Here is a 17,917-nt window from a genome sequence, read left to right on the forward strand (position 1 = left end):
AACAATATTGATGTTGGTTTTCTTTTAATTTTGTTTTCAGGTTCTATGCATAGCAATTAGAGAGAACATTTTAGAGCTTTGTTATCGCAAAGTCACATAAAGATATTTAAACAATTGGTTTGACTGACAACAATATGATGCATTTAAAATATTAGAAACAATATTATATTTTAAGGTATGATGGATAATGTGGGAAAACTGGTGGATCAAATTAAAAATATTGCTTGGGTATGGTTCTTGAGCAAATTGCAAGCAATATTTTAATCAAACTCGTGCAACGCACGGGTTATATACCTAGTAGAAGGTAAACATACAACAAACACCGTCATTAGGCATTTTAGGATGACAAAATCAATCCTAGTAAATATATTATTCATGGACCTATGTGACATGACTATGTTATGCATGACCCTCAGAACTCTAGTGCTAGGAAGCCAAAAATGTCAAATGCAAATGATATAAAAACATGTTGATTGTCAGAACATGCTTTCTCTTGTTTGACTACTTTAATTGGCGCAACTTTTAGGAATGTATGTCCTACCATAAAAGCCTTAACCCCTAATCTCACAAGCGGTGAAATCCCAATCAAGTCCACACATACATGTTTTCCTCCTACCAATCCGTAAAACATAACATTTGCAAGCCCATATTTCAATCTTCTATCTAGTGAGTCAGTTAGAAAGATCACATGCCCATCCTTCTTCACTGATACTCTCACCCGCTTGGATATATCAAAAATGACATTCTTAACAAAGTCATGTTTGTACTTAAAGCCGTGAAGCTCCTTACAATGAACTGCATGCTCCTTAAAAGTATCCAGGCACACCTTACGGCAAACGGGGTGCATGTCATCAATATGAAATAATAGAATCATAAGACAATATCTGCAGATATTACGATACTCCACTGATGATATATGCTTACCTAACTCATCAACAAGGATAGTTAGAAGAAAATCATGAACATGTGTTACTTGCAAGCACCCTAAAACTGATTAGACGTTTAATGGTCATGTCAAACTTAACTTCTATATCTTAAACAATTTTCCTAAAGAGGGAAATTGTGAAAACATATTGTACTTTAGGAAAGACGATGTCATTGTAGGTAAATCTCAAAATCCAGAATCACACCACAATGACCATCCAAAACATAAGGAGACACAAACTCATACGAGGTAAGAGAGCACCACAAACATCGTTCAAATTTACTATGAAATTTATGTATAACTTACCATACCAAGTGCAACATTCTGGTTTTGAATTCAAGTCACGGTAGATGTCATGGTTGAATTTCTTTGATATTTAATTTTGAAGGATTACATAAACAACCCAAATGCTGCATTTAAATAAATAAACATTGATGTATAAGTTTTGTCAAGTTGGTCCCAAAATGGAAATTTGAATAACTGAATTAAATATAACTCCCGTATAGTGGCATATCATTGATCCATTGGAGAAGAAAGTTATTACCAAGTTGAATTGTGAAGTACACGTTTACAGTACAATGAAATAGTCACACCAGCAAACAAAACCATTGGACTTGCCGCTGTTTCTTCCTTCTTCTATGACGTCTACAGTCAATATAATTATACATGTGGAGTTTTGTGACAGTGGGGAAAAAAAAAGGATAAACAAAGAAGGGCCAATTTGATAAATTAGTCGATAGTTGATAGTAGATAAACTAATAGATTGAATTTGCAGTGTTTGAAAAAATAGCGGTTGAATTTATTAGTTTGTGTGTTTTAATCCATAATCATGATTAACAAATGCTTAAGAGTTTAGTTTGTTTTGTTTGGATAAGTTTGTTAGGAAGTTACAAGATACTTGCTCTCTAAGTCATTGTGTATAAATACATAATTGTAACTCAATTTCAAAATCTAATGAGAATAACAACTTTCCAATATTATCTTCTCTCTCTTTCATAAACCTATAACAACCTCTAACCACCATAACCAACTTCATCTTCTCCGTTGGAAACCCTAATTTCAGTTTGGTTGTGCATGAAGAAACCATAATTGCGCTAATAGAATTAATCGATTGTATGAAATGATAATGTATTGTCATGTGAGGACGAATGTGTCATCTAGTAGGCTTAGTTTTATGAAACGAAAATGAACTCTTTTGCATCGAGTTTGATTTTATAATTTATAGACTAACAAATAAACTAACTCCTAACATGCATGAATTTCATGGGTGTTCTAACTTTCAAGTTTTTTTTTCCTACTAGTTCCTCTCTTGTATTTGAATCCTTGGCGCTAAAAATTCAACAATTTACTGGAAATACTTCTTGGATACAATTCACTATGACAATTTTTAGAAGTTGTGAAGTTTGATTTTTCAAATATTTCTAGGCGTTGTTTTTGAATTTCCTTCACTCTTGGTCTTTGAAATAATATTCCTCGAACTCTTGACAAGACGTTTCTGACTTGAATATTGAACTTTCAAGTAATAATGTTGTATATGTAATCAATCAAATAAAAAACGCTTAAATCGAAGCTTTCATGTAACAGGTGCCCCCAAATGTCGTTTTTCAAAAGGATTTGAAATTGACATTGACATTTTATATTTGAAAATGCAAATAAGTGAAACATTTTCAAGTGAAACAAGAAGTTATTATTAACTTTCTCATAACGTGAAATAATTAGATAATCTCATGATTATATCCACGATGACGGTTCGAGTTCTATATGTTTATAATCATGGCCATCCCTATTTAGTAACATGTCTTTGTAATTCTAAGGAAAACAATCTTTAGACTTTCGGATAATTTGTATGATTTATTTCTTAAGATCTTCATCTAAAAGAAAACAATCTTTAGGTTTAATATATTTTCGGCCACACAGACCAAAATTCGAGCAATGAAGCTCGAGCGGATGATATGAGGATCCATTCGTTGGCCATCTAGCGACCGAAGTTACTTTCCAATCATTGTTCTACTTGAACTCCATATGAGGATTTAAGCTTTTGAGTAACTTTTTCGTATTCAAAATCTCAGCATTTGCTCCTTTGTAGATGAATTCATCTGCTTTTACATGCTCAACATACCTTTCTTCATTCCAAAGTACCGATTGTTGATGTATTGTAGATAGAACAATACCAACATCATGTATCCATTCTCGACCTAACAATAATTGTAATTAGATTTAGAAGGAACTACAATAAGCATTGTTGATCAAACCTTTAAATTTAGAGCAATAAAATCATTAGAATTTCAGTTGAGAATAATTTTAATAAAAAAATACTCTTTCATTTCCATTATAAGTGTTACTTTTATAAAAGAAGAAGAAGTTAATTTTAAATTTTTATTTCTTCCGAATATTCATTTGTTTTGATTCTGTAAAAAATAAAATTGTTTTTTAAATACATTTTCCGCCCTATGAATATAATCTATTTTGTGTGACAAGTCAAGTGATAAACGTAAGTATTTTGATATCTCTGTAACATATTTTTAACCATCACCTTTTTTATTGAGTGAATCTCATATAAATTAATAATACCCACGGAATTTTATCCAATAAAAATGCGTAATAAAAAAAAAATTATAAATAGAGTGTTCTTAACATTTATCAACTTTTTATTTAGTACTACTTACTAGTATTTATCAAAATATTTAAGTTTATCCAGTTAAATAAAACAATTTTGTTTAGTTAAGTTTTAAGGTAAGTTCTTTTCGTTTGTTAATCAACAAAAATTAAAAATACCTTTGTCAACTAGTACATTGCCAACTGATGCCTGAAGGCTTTTAATTTAAGCATTCAAAGTTTCAACTACACATATCAGCAAGGCATTATTAAATTCATTAACTCTAGAACTCTTAACTCCCCACTTTGCCTTGTTGATTAGAGACTCATTTTTTATTAGCAAAAATAAAAAAGAGACTCGTTTTTATAAACTATCAACATCAACGTAAGCAAGGCGACGTCACTTTTTAAACTTTGAATAAAAAAGTTTTCTAGTGTAATAATTCATTCAAAATCATAATCATAAACCAAGAAATATTGGATATATTTTTAAACATATAATATGATATATGAGATGCAACCAAGAATTTTCAACTTTTCTTCCGCGTTGTTGCTCACTACCCTTATGGGAGACCATAGCACCAACGTGTCCTTCTCTTTTGCAACTTTTCTAGACCTATTCAATAGGCCATCATAAGAAATTAAATAATTTCAAGGTTTCACATTAGAAAAGGTTTCTTTTTATTTTCTAACACAAGAAAGTAATATGAATATACCATACCAAAAAAAGGACCCACATTGTAGAAAACACATTAACCCATCATCCTCTTTCCCCTTTTCCTTCTCTTTTCTTCTTAATAAATACCACCTTCCTCTCACCTTCATTTTTGAGCATGTCCCTTTCTATTTTCACACACATCACTCTCTATCTTTCATCCCTTATATCTCCTCCTCACTCATCACATCTTCAACAATCCTACTCATACTTAAAAAAAAAAAAAAAAACTTATTTCTTTTAGTTCTCCATTTGGCATTTCATTAGCTTTATCAACAAATTTCAAAATCCTTGTTCTTCATGTGCTAGTAGTATAGTGCTTATTTTACTAAATAAACCTTTCTTGTGCTATTATAATTATTTTTCAAAAAATGAAAGAGAGCATTAAGTGTGAAGAAATTGGTCTCATTGGTGAACTAATCCAAGGTGAAGAGCTAGCAAAGAAGCTTTATGACCAAATTTTCTCTCCATCATCACCATCATCATCAACATCATCATCATCATCATCATCAACATCAACTTCATCACATCAAGTCTTAATTGACAAATTAATTTTGTCCATTGAGACAGCAATAACCATGGCAAAGGGTAATGAGGGAAAAATTAAGACAAACAATGTCAACATGATGGATTCTCATTGTTCAAATGGAAGCCCTAAAAGTGAGGTCCAAGACTCAAAGTTCAAGCACAAACATGTGTCTAAGAAAAGGTATATTGGATTAAATTACAAAATTATTGTTTCCTTTTGAACTTAGTGGTGAATTTTCAAGGTTCACTATCTCATAATTTTCATTATTCTTTGGAATTTTGTGGTGCAGAAAAACCGTGCCTAAGTGGACAGAGCAAGTGAAGGTTTATTCTGGAACAGCAGCTGAAGGGTCTGTGGAGGATGGTCATAGCTGGAGAAAGTATGGACAAAAGGATATTCTTGGAGCTAAGTTTCCAAGGTAACAATCATTTTTTACATCATCTATGTTTAATTTGTGCAAACATATGCTTAATGCTTCTTTAAATTCATAGTAAATTTTTGTTGCTTATTAAAGTATTATCTGACTCGAAAGATTAATACGTGAAATTACACGCTTAAAATATTAGATTCGTACTAAAAAAATTAATTACTTTTGCTTGAGATACCGCAATACCCCATGCTGTAAAGAATTTTTTTCATCAAACTTTCTAAAAGTGAAAGTTGTAATGTTGTCACCTGATATAGGAACTTTTTTTTTTTTATTTGTTCATTTTAGCTTTTTTTAGTACATAAGAAATTTTTTGATTGGTGCAAGTGGCCTTGGGTACCCCACTGATTAAAATATCATTGGCCAATCAACCAATAATGTCTAAAATAAGAAGGAGGGAAAATAAAAAAATACTATCAAATGATGTGAAAGGACAAAAATGCTTTTAAAAAGACAATGAAAGTTATCCAAAGGACAAAGTTAGAAAGATTTAATTCTGGTAGGTAGCTGTACTAAGTTGTTATTACTAAAAGGGAAAGGACATTGGAAAAATTTAACAATTGAATCAAGTTACTTGTACTTTTTTACCATTCATGCACCAATTTAAGTTAGCATTAAATACCTATACTATAGCATGTTAGCCAAATTCACTTTTATAGACAACATCATAACATGTACAATATTCATACAATTATGGAACCATTTATATAAATTCAGACAATTATGGAGCCATTAGGTTAAATTGTCAGATTAAGATTAAGACAATTCACATTTTGAGCTCAATTTACTAACCTAAAGTCAAAATGTAGGCCATCTTATCATAAACAAGATGATGTGCCTGGTTTCCTCAAAAAAAGAAGTTGATGTGCCTCAATTAAATTTGTGATTCACTAAACATAGAAACTTTAGATTTCAAATAGGGGAAAGAAAAATACAAACATTCAAATATAAATATTATTACTAATATTTTAATATTCATGTACTTTTCATCCCTACTTGATATGTTCCATAATTAAAGATGATCCATCTAGATTTGTTTTTGGTCGAATAATTAGGCTAGACTCACACTATAAATGCAGAGAAGTGAGGAATTTGGGGTTCGAACTCTGACCCGACCTCTACATTTCAATCTCCATGAAATTACCAACTAAATTGTATTTACATGACTATACATCTGGGTTTAGATACCCTTCTTTTAATTCTTCAATAATTTTACACATACGTTTTAATATAAACCTTTAACACTACTTTTTTTAAAACAAAATTGGAAGTGCAGGGCCATCAATACCACAAAAAAATTTAATATCATTTTTTATATTTCCTACATGAGCATAGAATCTAAGGACATTTTGTTATTCTTAGTTTTCTTCTATTTTATTAATTTTTCCTATTGAAGCAAAATGTTTTTTATATTTATCTAACAGATAGTGATTTTGCAATGCAGAGGATACTACAGATGCACACATAGACATGCACAAGGTTGTCTAGCTACTAAGCAAGTGCAAAAATCAGATGAAGATGAAATGATATGTGAGATAACCTACAAAGGAAGACACACATGTACTCAATCTAACAAGGCACTCCCATCAAAAACAAAGTTGAAATTTGGACAAAATAAATCACAACTCAATCAAAAAATTCAACCCCAAGAAGAGAAAATACAATCACCTCTAGAAAATAATTTCTCTATTGACGACAAGGAGGATATATTTCAATCATTCAATTTTTCCTCTCCATCAATAGGATCTGAAAATGAAGATAACAACATATTTTTAGAGACCATGATTGAAAACAATTTCATGGAAAATGAGGATAACAATATATTCTCAGATTCAAACATTTTCTGCTTGTCATCACTATTGGATTTGGACAGCACTGGACTAGGCCCAAGCGAGAGTAACATCACTGAGATAATTTCAGGCCCAAATTCTATTGCCAATTCCCCAATGGATTTTGATCTCTATAATGACATAAATTTCGACATGGATGATTTCTCTATCAACACACAAGAACTTTGCTATTGATGAATAATAGCACTTAGAAATTTTGTGCATGGATTAACTTGTGAGTTTTGTAGATCAAGATTAGTAAAATGGCAAAGAGGAGGATTACAATATGTAGTAATCATGTTTTGTGTGTCCAAAAATAAGAACAATGAAACTTCCTTTCTAAGTTAGTTAGGAGAGTTTTTCGGGTTAGTTAGGATGTAATGTGAAAATATTTTTTATATTGTAGTTGGCTATTGTATTTCACTATTTTGAGGTTTCTTTGTTCTGTTGTAACTTAGTCATCATCCATCTATCATATGTCTTCTTTTGTTCAAGCCGAGGAAGAAATTGCGAAATAAATAGTTTTTGGTTTACCCTATATTTGCTGTCTAAAGTTGTTATTATTAATGCATCATTTCACAAAAATTATTATCAATGTCTTCCTTGATTGTCGGTCCGTTGAGGATTTTGGAAGTCTGGGTTGTTGTTGTTGCCTAAGGGGGTGTATTGGATTTAGATTTCAAATAATTTTAAAAAAAAAACATTTTGATTATAAAATAAGTTTTGTTGTATTCAATCAAGATTTTTAATACCGTGTGTTTGGGTCAATTTCCTTGCCTTTTATTTACTCCAAACTTATTTTAATATTGATGGATGGATTTAGTGCCTTGTTGTTGTATTCCCTTAAGGAATTTAGCTTTAAACTTGAGTTTTGAAGTATATTTCGTGGTGTTACTTCAATTGAGTTTAGCTTGAGTCTATACTTTAAAGAAGATTTGACCCGGTGTTGGGTCCATGCACGAAATTAGGAGCTTTCCTTTCGGGCGATCTTCGTTGGGGACTTTGCGGTCCAGACATGAGAGGATCATTAATAACGAGCGCAAATTTGTTTGTGGTTCGTCTAGGTCTGCTCGAGGAAGGTCTGCCCTTTGCCAAAGGGTGACTCCTCTCGACCCCTGGCATGGGCTTTGCCTTTCTGTGAAGGTGTACTGTGTTCAAGGGGGGTCCTTTGTTGTACAATGGCTAACTGTAGAGTGGGGTTATCCGAAAATCCACTTCTCTACCGATGATTAATATTCTTTTTTCAGATGTGTGCATTTGAAGGGATGTTGGGGTTGCAGAAAGCTTCTCTCATATTGAAAATTCTCCATCCACTTGTGTTTCTTCTTCACACGATGTGGTCTTTCGTTGCGTAATTGCTTTATAGGTGACTCAAAATTATCAAATCATACCTCCCAATCTCACAAAACTTATTGAGAGTCATGAATCCATCATTGTTTTTTGAACTGAAGTGTAACCCTCAATCGACTAATTTTCAAAGGTTGAGCAATATAAAGAGCATATAGGCAATCATCCTTTCATTGAGTTGTTGAGGCTTATATGAGCCAACTAGAGAAATGTTAGGAAAATTATTTTCAACATTCTCTAACATTCATTTTTTTATTGGGTGAAATCAATATAGATCTTACACTTTAGAAATAGATCCCACATAAAGTGATGAGACTTGTATTGATTTCACATAATAAAAGAGTGAGTGTAAAATAGAGTCTTGAAAAAAGAGTATTTCTAACACTCCTCGAAGCAGCTATATTAAGAGACAACTCCTCTGGTCCCATATTCTCATCTTAGCCCACAAATACATGTCAAATTAAAGACAAAGTTTTATTCATATCTCTCTCTTCTTCTCTTTTCCCACCATTTTGAACATCATTATCCCTCTTAACTTCTCAAACTTTCGTCTAAAGTTATTCAACCTTTCCATCCCTAAAGGTAGATGGTCCTTTTCTTGCTAATTTACTTTTTATTCAATTTTTATTGCTCATCTTGATATTTAAATATGCTTGTTTGTTTTGATCAGAATTTTGAACTTGTTGGAACTTTTATTTGCTTGTTTACTTAGTGGTGGAGTTTAACATGGGAAAGGTCAATCTTTTTCCACCATGGGAAAGTTAACTTAAACCATTAGATTAATTGAAGAACACAATCTTATCATACACTGTCAGCACTAGATTATTTCTATTACACTTTCCACCACCCTTTATCTTCAACCTCTACAACTCACACCACCTTGCCCAAGTACGCTATGTTCATGTATGATTAATTGTTTTGGGGCTGGAAATTTCATTTAGAATTGGTAAATATATAGAAAATGAAGACGAATCTGCAACTGGTTCGCCTATCTCGTTGTTGTCTCCATCCTCCACTACATTTCTCGCCGCCAACGTCCTCGTTAAACATGGGAAATTAAAACACTTAATTAATGAATTGCAAAATCCAAGCCTTCACTTGGAAAGATTAAACATGCACAACAAAATTATCTCCTATTTTCGTAAAATTTAAAAAGGGACACCGCGACTGTGAAACGGCAAGGAAGAAAGACGGCGAGTCAGCGACGGTGAGTCTGATGCATATATAACGAATTCATAGTATTAATAACACAGCTGTGAATTTCAATTGATTGTGGATTAACAACCAGAATTTGGGAACATGAGGAAATCCAATAGATTAGCAACAGTGAAGAGAAATTGGGCATTGTTTCATTGTTTTATTATTTCTAAAATAATTTTTCATCTCGCTTTTCTTACTGCATGTTGTGAATCTGTAAAGGAACCGGGAACTGTACAAATTTAAAACTGGAGCAGATGTGAAATGAGGGAGATGAGTTGTAGAAGATAGATAGTTGGATCTAGTGTGAGACACACATGATAAGATATAATATACTCCAAAATCTGATGGTTTATTAGAAGTGGTCCATGGTGGGAAAGGATTCACCTTTCCCATGTTAAACTCCACCTATATTGAACTCCTCTGATGGTAGCAAGGTTTGACTCATAAACGATAGAACGATAGAACAAAATAAACAAAAGAGTCTAGCGTGATCCTTAAGATATTGAAGCAAATATTTAAGTAATGTAATACAAGTTACTTCTATGGCTAACTAATAAGTTCGAAAAAATGTAGCGTGTAAGAAGACCAACCTCGCAAAAATTGACCATGGTTGAACATTGTTTTGAGTCGGCACAAATGTAAGGTGATCAAAGCTCTTGTTTTAGTTCTTGAGAAGTAAAACGCTAACTTCTAAAGAACTAAAGAGTTTTGGCCACCTTACCTTAAAGAAGTAAAAATCTAAGGGCTTCAAAGAAACAATAGAAATACCCTTTACCTCAAACAATCTTCAGGATAATTTTCGGTATAATTAAACAATTTTCTGCCGTCATCACTCATGGGTCATGTCCACGGTCCTAGGATCAAAATCTGCTTTGTAGCATTTTATAACCTTGATGTTATGTTATATACTTTTGATAGATATATTTTATTTTTGGTTTTTTTATAGTTTGAGAATTTTATTTAGGCTTTAATGATTTATTTATTTTTTTGGTAATGTTAGTAGCTAGAATTCACCTTATAAGGTGAATAAGTGGGGTGTTTGGGGTTCGAACCCCGGCCCCTGCATATAATAATGCATTGTCCTACTAACTGAGTTAGACTCACGAGACCTTAAATGATTTATTCTAACTTGATAAAAATTGTTACCAATACTCATATTAGGATAACTAAAACAATAATTGTTAACTTTAGTGAATCGATACATTTTAAATTTTACCACTAATAAAAATAATTTTAATTTATTTTTTCTAAAAATTTCTTTATGTTAATATTTCTTACATATATGAAAGTCTCATTTTTAACGTATATTTTACGCCTCATAATAGGTTGAGCCGGCATGACATTATTCAACGAGACTTTTTCTTTTGACTAAGAGCCCGTTTAAATAAGGTTTATTTTAAGCTTATGCAAAACAATTTATACAAATAAATAAGTTGTTTTGTATTATTTGAGCTTAGGGCGCACCCAAATAATAAAACAACAATAAATAAAAAATTTAATAAAATTATTAAAGCAATAAAAACAAAGTTAAGAGAAGAAGATAAACACCAAAAAATTATGTGTGGTTCTGTATTTGAGACCTATTCCACGAGAGAGGGAGCAACAATGAATTATCTATCAGGACACATAAGCTCAATATCAATAAAATTTAGTCTCATTGGTGTTTGCTTCCTATTATAAATCAAAATCATTACTAAATTGATTTGATTAAATAAAAAAAATCATTACTACTTTTTTTTTTCATCACTTCCCATTCATCTCTCAATCTCTTTAACTTTCTTTTCACAAATCATAATGTAGAGAGTTTAAATGAATATATGTGGATGTGTATTAACGCTTTTCCCCATTAGTTACAAACAGCTAAAAAAAACGGTAGTCTTCTTAATTTTTTTTTGTCAAGTAGCCTAGTGGCTATAGCTCACACAATTTAATTATGGAGAAGTGGAGTGTCCGGGGTTCGAACCCCGGCTCCTGCATATAATATGCAATATCTCTACCAACTGAGCTAAGCTCACGAGGATAGTCTTCTTAATTTTCTACTCTTGTTTTTTTTAACAGACGAAAGGACAAAATAATTATTGAAACTCAAACACAAGTTGAGGGATCGGGGTATTTTTACCAATTGAGTTAGGATTTGTGCAAACTTTGCTACAATTGTTATCTCTAAGCGTATCATGTTGTGTATCATAACGAAATCACAAAAAAAAAAAATGAAAGAAAGGAGAAATATTTAACCATAAGAGATTAATTTATATGGATTGTTATTGTAAAACTCTTTCAGACATTCAATCAAACAACATAAAGTAGATATTTGTAAAGATATTTTAGGAACAAATCAAAAAATGACATTATTCAATATGATTTGATTAAATACATAAAAAAAAAGTTTTAGTTGGTTTAAATGCATTAAATCCTAACCATAAACAATGTTTTATTTAATTTCCATTATATTAATAAATAAATAAATATAATCTCTATTTAAACGTAGCTAAATAGGTCACCGTGAGTATCATCTAAATAGGTCACCATGAGTTTAGTTTAGTTGGTAAGAGATAATGCATAATATATGTAGGGGTCGGGGTTCGAACCCCGGACACCTCATTTATTCACCTTTAAAGTGAATTTCTCTAGCCGTTAAGCTACTTGATAAAAAAAAACATATCTTTTTTTTTTTTAAGAAAAAAAAAACATATCTAAATGGTAAGCTAAGACTAAAAATATCTTCATCTAGTAATAAAATTATGATTAACAAATTAAATGACATAACCAAATTATAACTAACAAAAATAATGGCAAAGGGCAAGAGGACGAAATTCATTGAAAGAAGAATAAATGAAATGCAACTTCAATTTGGTATTGTCACACCTTTCCATTTGAGAGCTAATTCACATATTTGCTTTGTTGAAGACCCATTTTCCTTTAGAGCATTAATAGCTGCTTCTTTGAGATCCTTCATTCTATAACGAATCTTTTGCTCTTCCTCTCCTACCATTAACCTCTTCACAACACTTGCAATTTCTTCCCTTTGAACCAACCCATTTTCACCAACTTTAGGTCTAATAGCCACTTTAACATTTTCACTCAATAAAACAGCATTCATCTTTTGCTCAGCATAGAGTGGCCATGCAATCAAAGGCACACCATTCACCACACTCTCAAGAGTTGAATTCCAACCACAATGACTCACAAACCCTCCAATTGAGATATGACTCAAAACTTGTGCTTGTGGGGCCCAATATGGGAGCACTAAACCCTTCCCTTTAGTCCTCTCTATGTAACCATTTGGTAAAAATTCAAAAGGGTCAACATTACTATTAGCAATAAAATTAGAATCATTTTCAACTTTATCCTTTGGACACCTTAAAACCCACAAGAACCTTTGTTCACTCATTTCCAACCCATAAGCAATTTCATCTGTTTGAGCACTAGTAAGGATCCCCTCACTACCAAAATTCACAAATATAACACTTCCACGTGGCTGCTCATCCAACCATTGAAAACACACATCAAATTCAGATCCATTATTAATAGAGTCTTCATTCACCAACGGTCCAACCGGATAAACTGGCGGTTCATTCTTTTTCAAAAAAGTAATAGCCTCCGGTTCAAGTTCAAGAAAACTATTCTCTATTATTCCTTTAGCCAACTTGTATCTTGTCACATGGTGGAGAAAACACTTGTAAGCTTCGTCGTTTCGATCCTGAACCGGGTCTGCTAAGTCTTTCCCGTGAAACGCGAAACATCCAGGGATGTTAAGCGGTTCAGGGATATCCCTAAACTCACCCTGAACTCTTTGGGCGAGTTGGGGAAAATAAAAGGCAAAGGACAAGTTATTGGCATTTGTAGGGAAGTAGAGATATGAAGGGATATCTAGTTCAGCGGCCATGTCAAAGACATCAGTGCCGAATAGGTCGACAATGAGAGCAGAGAGACGGTGGGAAGTCATGAGAGAGAGTAGGGTTTGATGGAGAGAAGGGAGAGAGCGAACGGTGGTGGCTGTCATGAGTGTTTCGGGTTTGGTGTTGGGTGGGAGGTCGGAGAGGGTGATCGGAGGAAGGAAGACGTGGGAAATGCCATGAGGTAGGGAGGTGAGTACGGTGGTTTGAGCCTTTGAAGGTGGACCGTCGTTGGGGATGATGAAGGTGATGGGGAGGTTATGTTTGGAGAGTCTCTTGGCGAATTCGACCATTGGAATGAGATGTCCCATTCCTGGAGTTGGAAACATGGCTACTAGAGGTGGTAGTTCTTGTTTTGGTGTGGTCCTGGATTGTTGTTGATATTCCATATTTGAAGATTGAAGGTGATAATGATTATGATAAAAAAAAAAAGTGAAAGGATTTATGCTTTTGTGCTTTTGGTTGGAGCAAAGGTCGTGTTGCTATTTGAGTTTGGAAACAAGAGTGCTGTGGAACACTATGCCTGTTGGTGAGAATTGATGGAAGGAGTAAACGAGTAAGTGTGAAGTCGTGGGTGAATTCAGACAGAGAATTCTTCCACTTGAATAACCGATGTATTTGATCTATTAGATTAAATATATACAATAATTTAAAAAAAAATTATACTAGTTGTATATCAAAATTAAACTCACAAAATTGACTGTGAGTTCGTTAATTATGTATAATCGATTCTATATAAAAGTGTATAGAAAATAAAGTGTGAGTTTATGTTTTATTATATTTTAGAAGTAAGTTGTTGAATAATAAAATTGATTGTTTTTTTTAAGGAAAAATTGAATGTTAAAACCAATTTTATAATTTAAAGCTCTAATTTTTAGCTTCAAGTAAAATTTATTTTGAAAGCAAAATCAATTTTAGCGAAAATAATTAAACATATTTAAATCAACTCTACACTTTTAAAATCAATTTTAACCACTTTAAAAATGAAATGAAGAATACACTCAGGTAAATATTGTTGATTCAAATAAAAAAAGAGTTCTTATACATGAACCACCTTAGGTGACATACATCCTTTTACATCCACACACATTTGTGACACGTGACAAAAATATTGAAAGAAGAGATGAAAAAGGGTGGTGATATGATATAAAATTACTAAAATATCCCTAATACATGAGGGTGTACATAAGAGATGTATGAAAAAGGGTGTCTACCTATCTTTTTCCATAAAAAAATTCATAAAAGCGATGATGACCACGACGACTCAAACTGTAATGGAGTTGTCCTATTATATGAGTACAATTTCAAGGAGCTGAAGCAAATAATTGACAGAGAAAGAAAACAAAATACTAATATTTTGAAATGATATGGTGTAAGTATGTGGTGGAGAATAATCATCTCATGGAACACGAGAAAAGAAATGCTGCTAAACGACGACTATCATGTTTTGTGTGGAGTCTGCTACACTTTTAGTATAGTCTATATCATGTTAGCCAAATTCACTGATTCACACAGCTATGGAAGTGGAACCATTAATATAAATTCAGACAATTATGGAGTCATTAGTTTAAGACAGTTTACTAACCTAAAGTCAAAATGTAGGTCATCTTATCATAACAAGATGATGTGCCTGAATTAAATTTGTGATTCACTAAATATAGAAACTTTAAGATTTCAATGGAGATTTCAAATAGGGGAAAGAAAAACACAAACATTCAAATATAAATATTAGTATTTTAATATTCATGTATTTCTCATCCCTATTTTGATATGTTCCATAAGTGGAGATAATCCATCTGGATTTTTTTGGATCTAATAACTAGGCTACTAAACTCACCCATTATAAGTGTGGAAAAGTGGAGATCTTCGAACTCTGACCCCTGCACTTCAATGTTCATAAAACTACTAATTGAACTACATACATTTACAGAACTACCCCGGAGACACAAGGAGGGTTGAGGACCTTCCGTATGCATGTCCTGGTTATTTGCAGACAGAAAAGATAATGCTGACAGACGATGGCTGTGTGAGGAGCATGTTCTCCAGATATTATAAGGAATGCATGTTCCTGGTAATTAAGATGGAAGCTACGTTGCTGAGATCGCCTGAAGATATTCTAAACAATTTGATTCTGCCAAAAATTATGTTTAGGTAGCATCATTATGATGTAGTGTCTTTATTTTGTTGGAATTTAAGTTTAATTCTAGTTAGTTTGCTGAAGATGTTGGCATTGAATTGTCTTATACTAAATGTAGTGATTTGCAAGCCTCTTTGAAAAGTCAAAAGATTAAGAGAGCACAACATGTATTCTGCCGAATCAACTATATAGGTTACAACATCGAATTCCATTGTATAGGATGAGTGTCACGGAAGGGAATGCACCTCTAAGAGGTTATTTTAAGCTTGATCATCCTACTTTGTCAATTATATTGAAACTTGTCAGTTGGCAGAGCAGTACAATTAAGTTCAAAACAACATCTTGGAATGCATTCCTTTCTGTGATGGCTCGTCCTATATGAAGAGATTCGATGTGAAAACATATATAGTTGATTTGGTAGAATACTAGTGTTGTGTTCTCTTCATTCTTTTGAGTTTTCAAAAGGCACTTCAAATCACTACGTTAAGTGTAAGACAGTTCAATACCAACATTTTGAGCAAACTTTCAAGAATTTAATTTAAACCCAACATCATGATGATACCACATATATTTAGGGAGAATGTAATGTAGATGAAATTAAAACTAAATAAAATTGTGTATTTGTTGAATTGATTTTGTGTACTTGTGCAACTTTATTCAAATTTATTCAATACGCAACTTTATTCAAAACGCAACTCTATTCAAATTTATTCAAGTCATTACATTTAAAAGGAATGTAAAAAAAAACATCCAACTTTATTACAAGCCATTACATTTAATTATCTCCTTTGTCGCTTAAGTCAATTAGGTTGTCATTGACAGGGCACCTGCTTTTGGGTCAGGACCAAAATAACAAGTCCTTCCGCTCCTCCTCGGCCTAGAATGATTGTACACCGGCACCTTCGAATTGCTTTTTTTTACGGAACCATCACATTCGATTTTGTGCCATGTCAGAGTCGATTTTGCTTTCTTCTTCTCACACTCATTTTTCAACTGAGCATCACCTTGATTCTTAGACATATCTACACAATGCAAATATCGGAGAAGGAAGATGAGGAGAGAGTGTGAGAAATAGTACAGGTTAGAAGGGTATTTATAGGGGAATGGATTTCTAGGTTGTATCTAAGCATTATGGTGAGTCAAAAAACGTGTAAAAAAGTTTTACCATCTGACCACCGTCCAAAAAACGTGTTTTATGTGGTGCAGAAGATGTACGAGTTAACTTACGCCACCGTCCAAAGGTGCGTGAGTTAAGTCACGCGCTCAGCCAAAAGTGCGTGAGTTAACTCATGCAAGGGTACTTTGATCATTTCAGTTGGGAGGGAGCGTTTTTTGTTGGGAGTTCCCTCACCTTGACCATAGTTGAACATTGTTCTGGATCGACCCAAAGGTAAGGTGGTCAAAGCGCTTACTTTAATCTAAAATCTTTTAGTTCTTGAAAAGTAAAAATCAAACTTCTCAAGAACTAAAGTAAGGGCTTTAACCACTTTAGCTTAAGAAGTAAAAATCTAAAGGCCTCAAAGAAATAACACAAATACCCTTGCCTCAAACAATTTTCAGTATAATTGCGCTATGGTTAAACAATTTTCTTCCCCCCATCACTCATGTCCACGGTCTTAGGATCAAATCTGCTTTGTAGCATTTTAACCTTGATTTTTTTTTCTCTCTTTTTTTAGAGAAGCATTTTAACCTTGATGTTATGTTATACTTTTGACGGATGCATTTTCTTTTAAGTGTTTTTTTTTATATATATATAGTTTGAGAATTTTATTTATTTTAACTTAATAAAAATTGTTCCCAATAATCATATTAGGAGAACTAAAAAAATAATTATTAACTTTAGTGAATTGATAGATTTTAAATTTTCCTACTAAAAAAAATAATTTCACTTTATTTTTTGTAAAAATTTTATGTTACTGTTTCTTGCATATATGAAAGCCTCATTTCTAATGCATACTTTTCGCCTCATAATAGGTTGAGTCGGCCTAACATTATTTGACAGAGGAGAAATTCTTGTGTAGAAACGTATCTAACATATGTCATTTACAAACAACGAATAAGAGTGTGACACATAATTAACTTAAAAAAAAGAGTAAAATAAATTTACTAAAAATCAGAGTCCTCTTTTCTCTTTCTTCCACCGCTGTTTCTCTATCTTCAACCATTGTTTTCGGCTCAAGATCATTGCCGTTATCAATGAACAGACTACTATTTAGAAGAAGAAAAAATCTTCATCTTCTTCCTATCAAGACTATCCTTAAATCCAACCCAAAAATACATTTCTTTCACCATTGTTCCTTAAATAGCATTATTGTTG

General features: G+C 32.6%; 2 protein-coding genes across 2 annotated transcripts; one reads left to right on the forward strand and one right to left on the reverse strand.

Annotated features, from left to right (window-relative positions):
• Positions 1–4,348: 4,348 nt before the first annotated feature.
• LOC25500724 (probable WRKY transcription factor 53) lies at positions 4,349–7,558 on the forward strand. The gene is made up of 3 exons (XM_013589210.3): positions 4,349–4,944; positions 5,054–5,182; positions 6,636–7,558. Exons 1-3 carry the CDS (start codon positions 4,607–4,609, stop codon positions 7,213–7,215), a joined length of 1,047 nt encoding a protein of 348 aa, XP_013444664.1. The 5' UTR covers positions 4,349–4,606; the 3' UTR covers positions 7,216–7,558.
• A 4,715-nt stretch (positions 7,559–12,273) lies between these two features.
• LOC25500726 (hydroquinone glucosyltransferase) lies at positions 12,274–14,047 on the reverse strand. Its single transcript, XM_013589211.3, has one exon. The coding sequence runs from the start codon at positions 13,850–13,852 to the stop codon at positions 12,413–12,415; it is 1,440 nt and encodes a 479-aa protein (XP_013444665.1). The 5' UTR covers positions 13,853–14,047; the 3' UTR covers positions 12,274–12,412.
• Between the last annotated feature and the right edge of the window lie 3,870 nt (positions 14,048–17,917).

The sequence above is a fragment of the Medicago truncatula genome, chromosome 8 (assembly GCF_003473485.1).
Source record: "Medicago truncatula cultivar Jemalong A17 chromosome 8, MtrunA17r5.0-ANR, whole genome shotgun sequence".
Lineage (NCBI taxonomy): Eukaryota > Viridiplantae > Streptophyta > Magnoliopsida > Fabales > Fabaceae > Medicago > Medicago truncatula.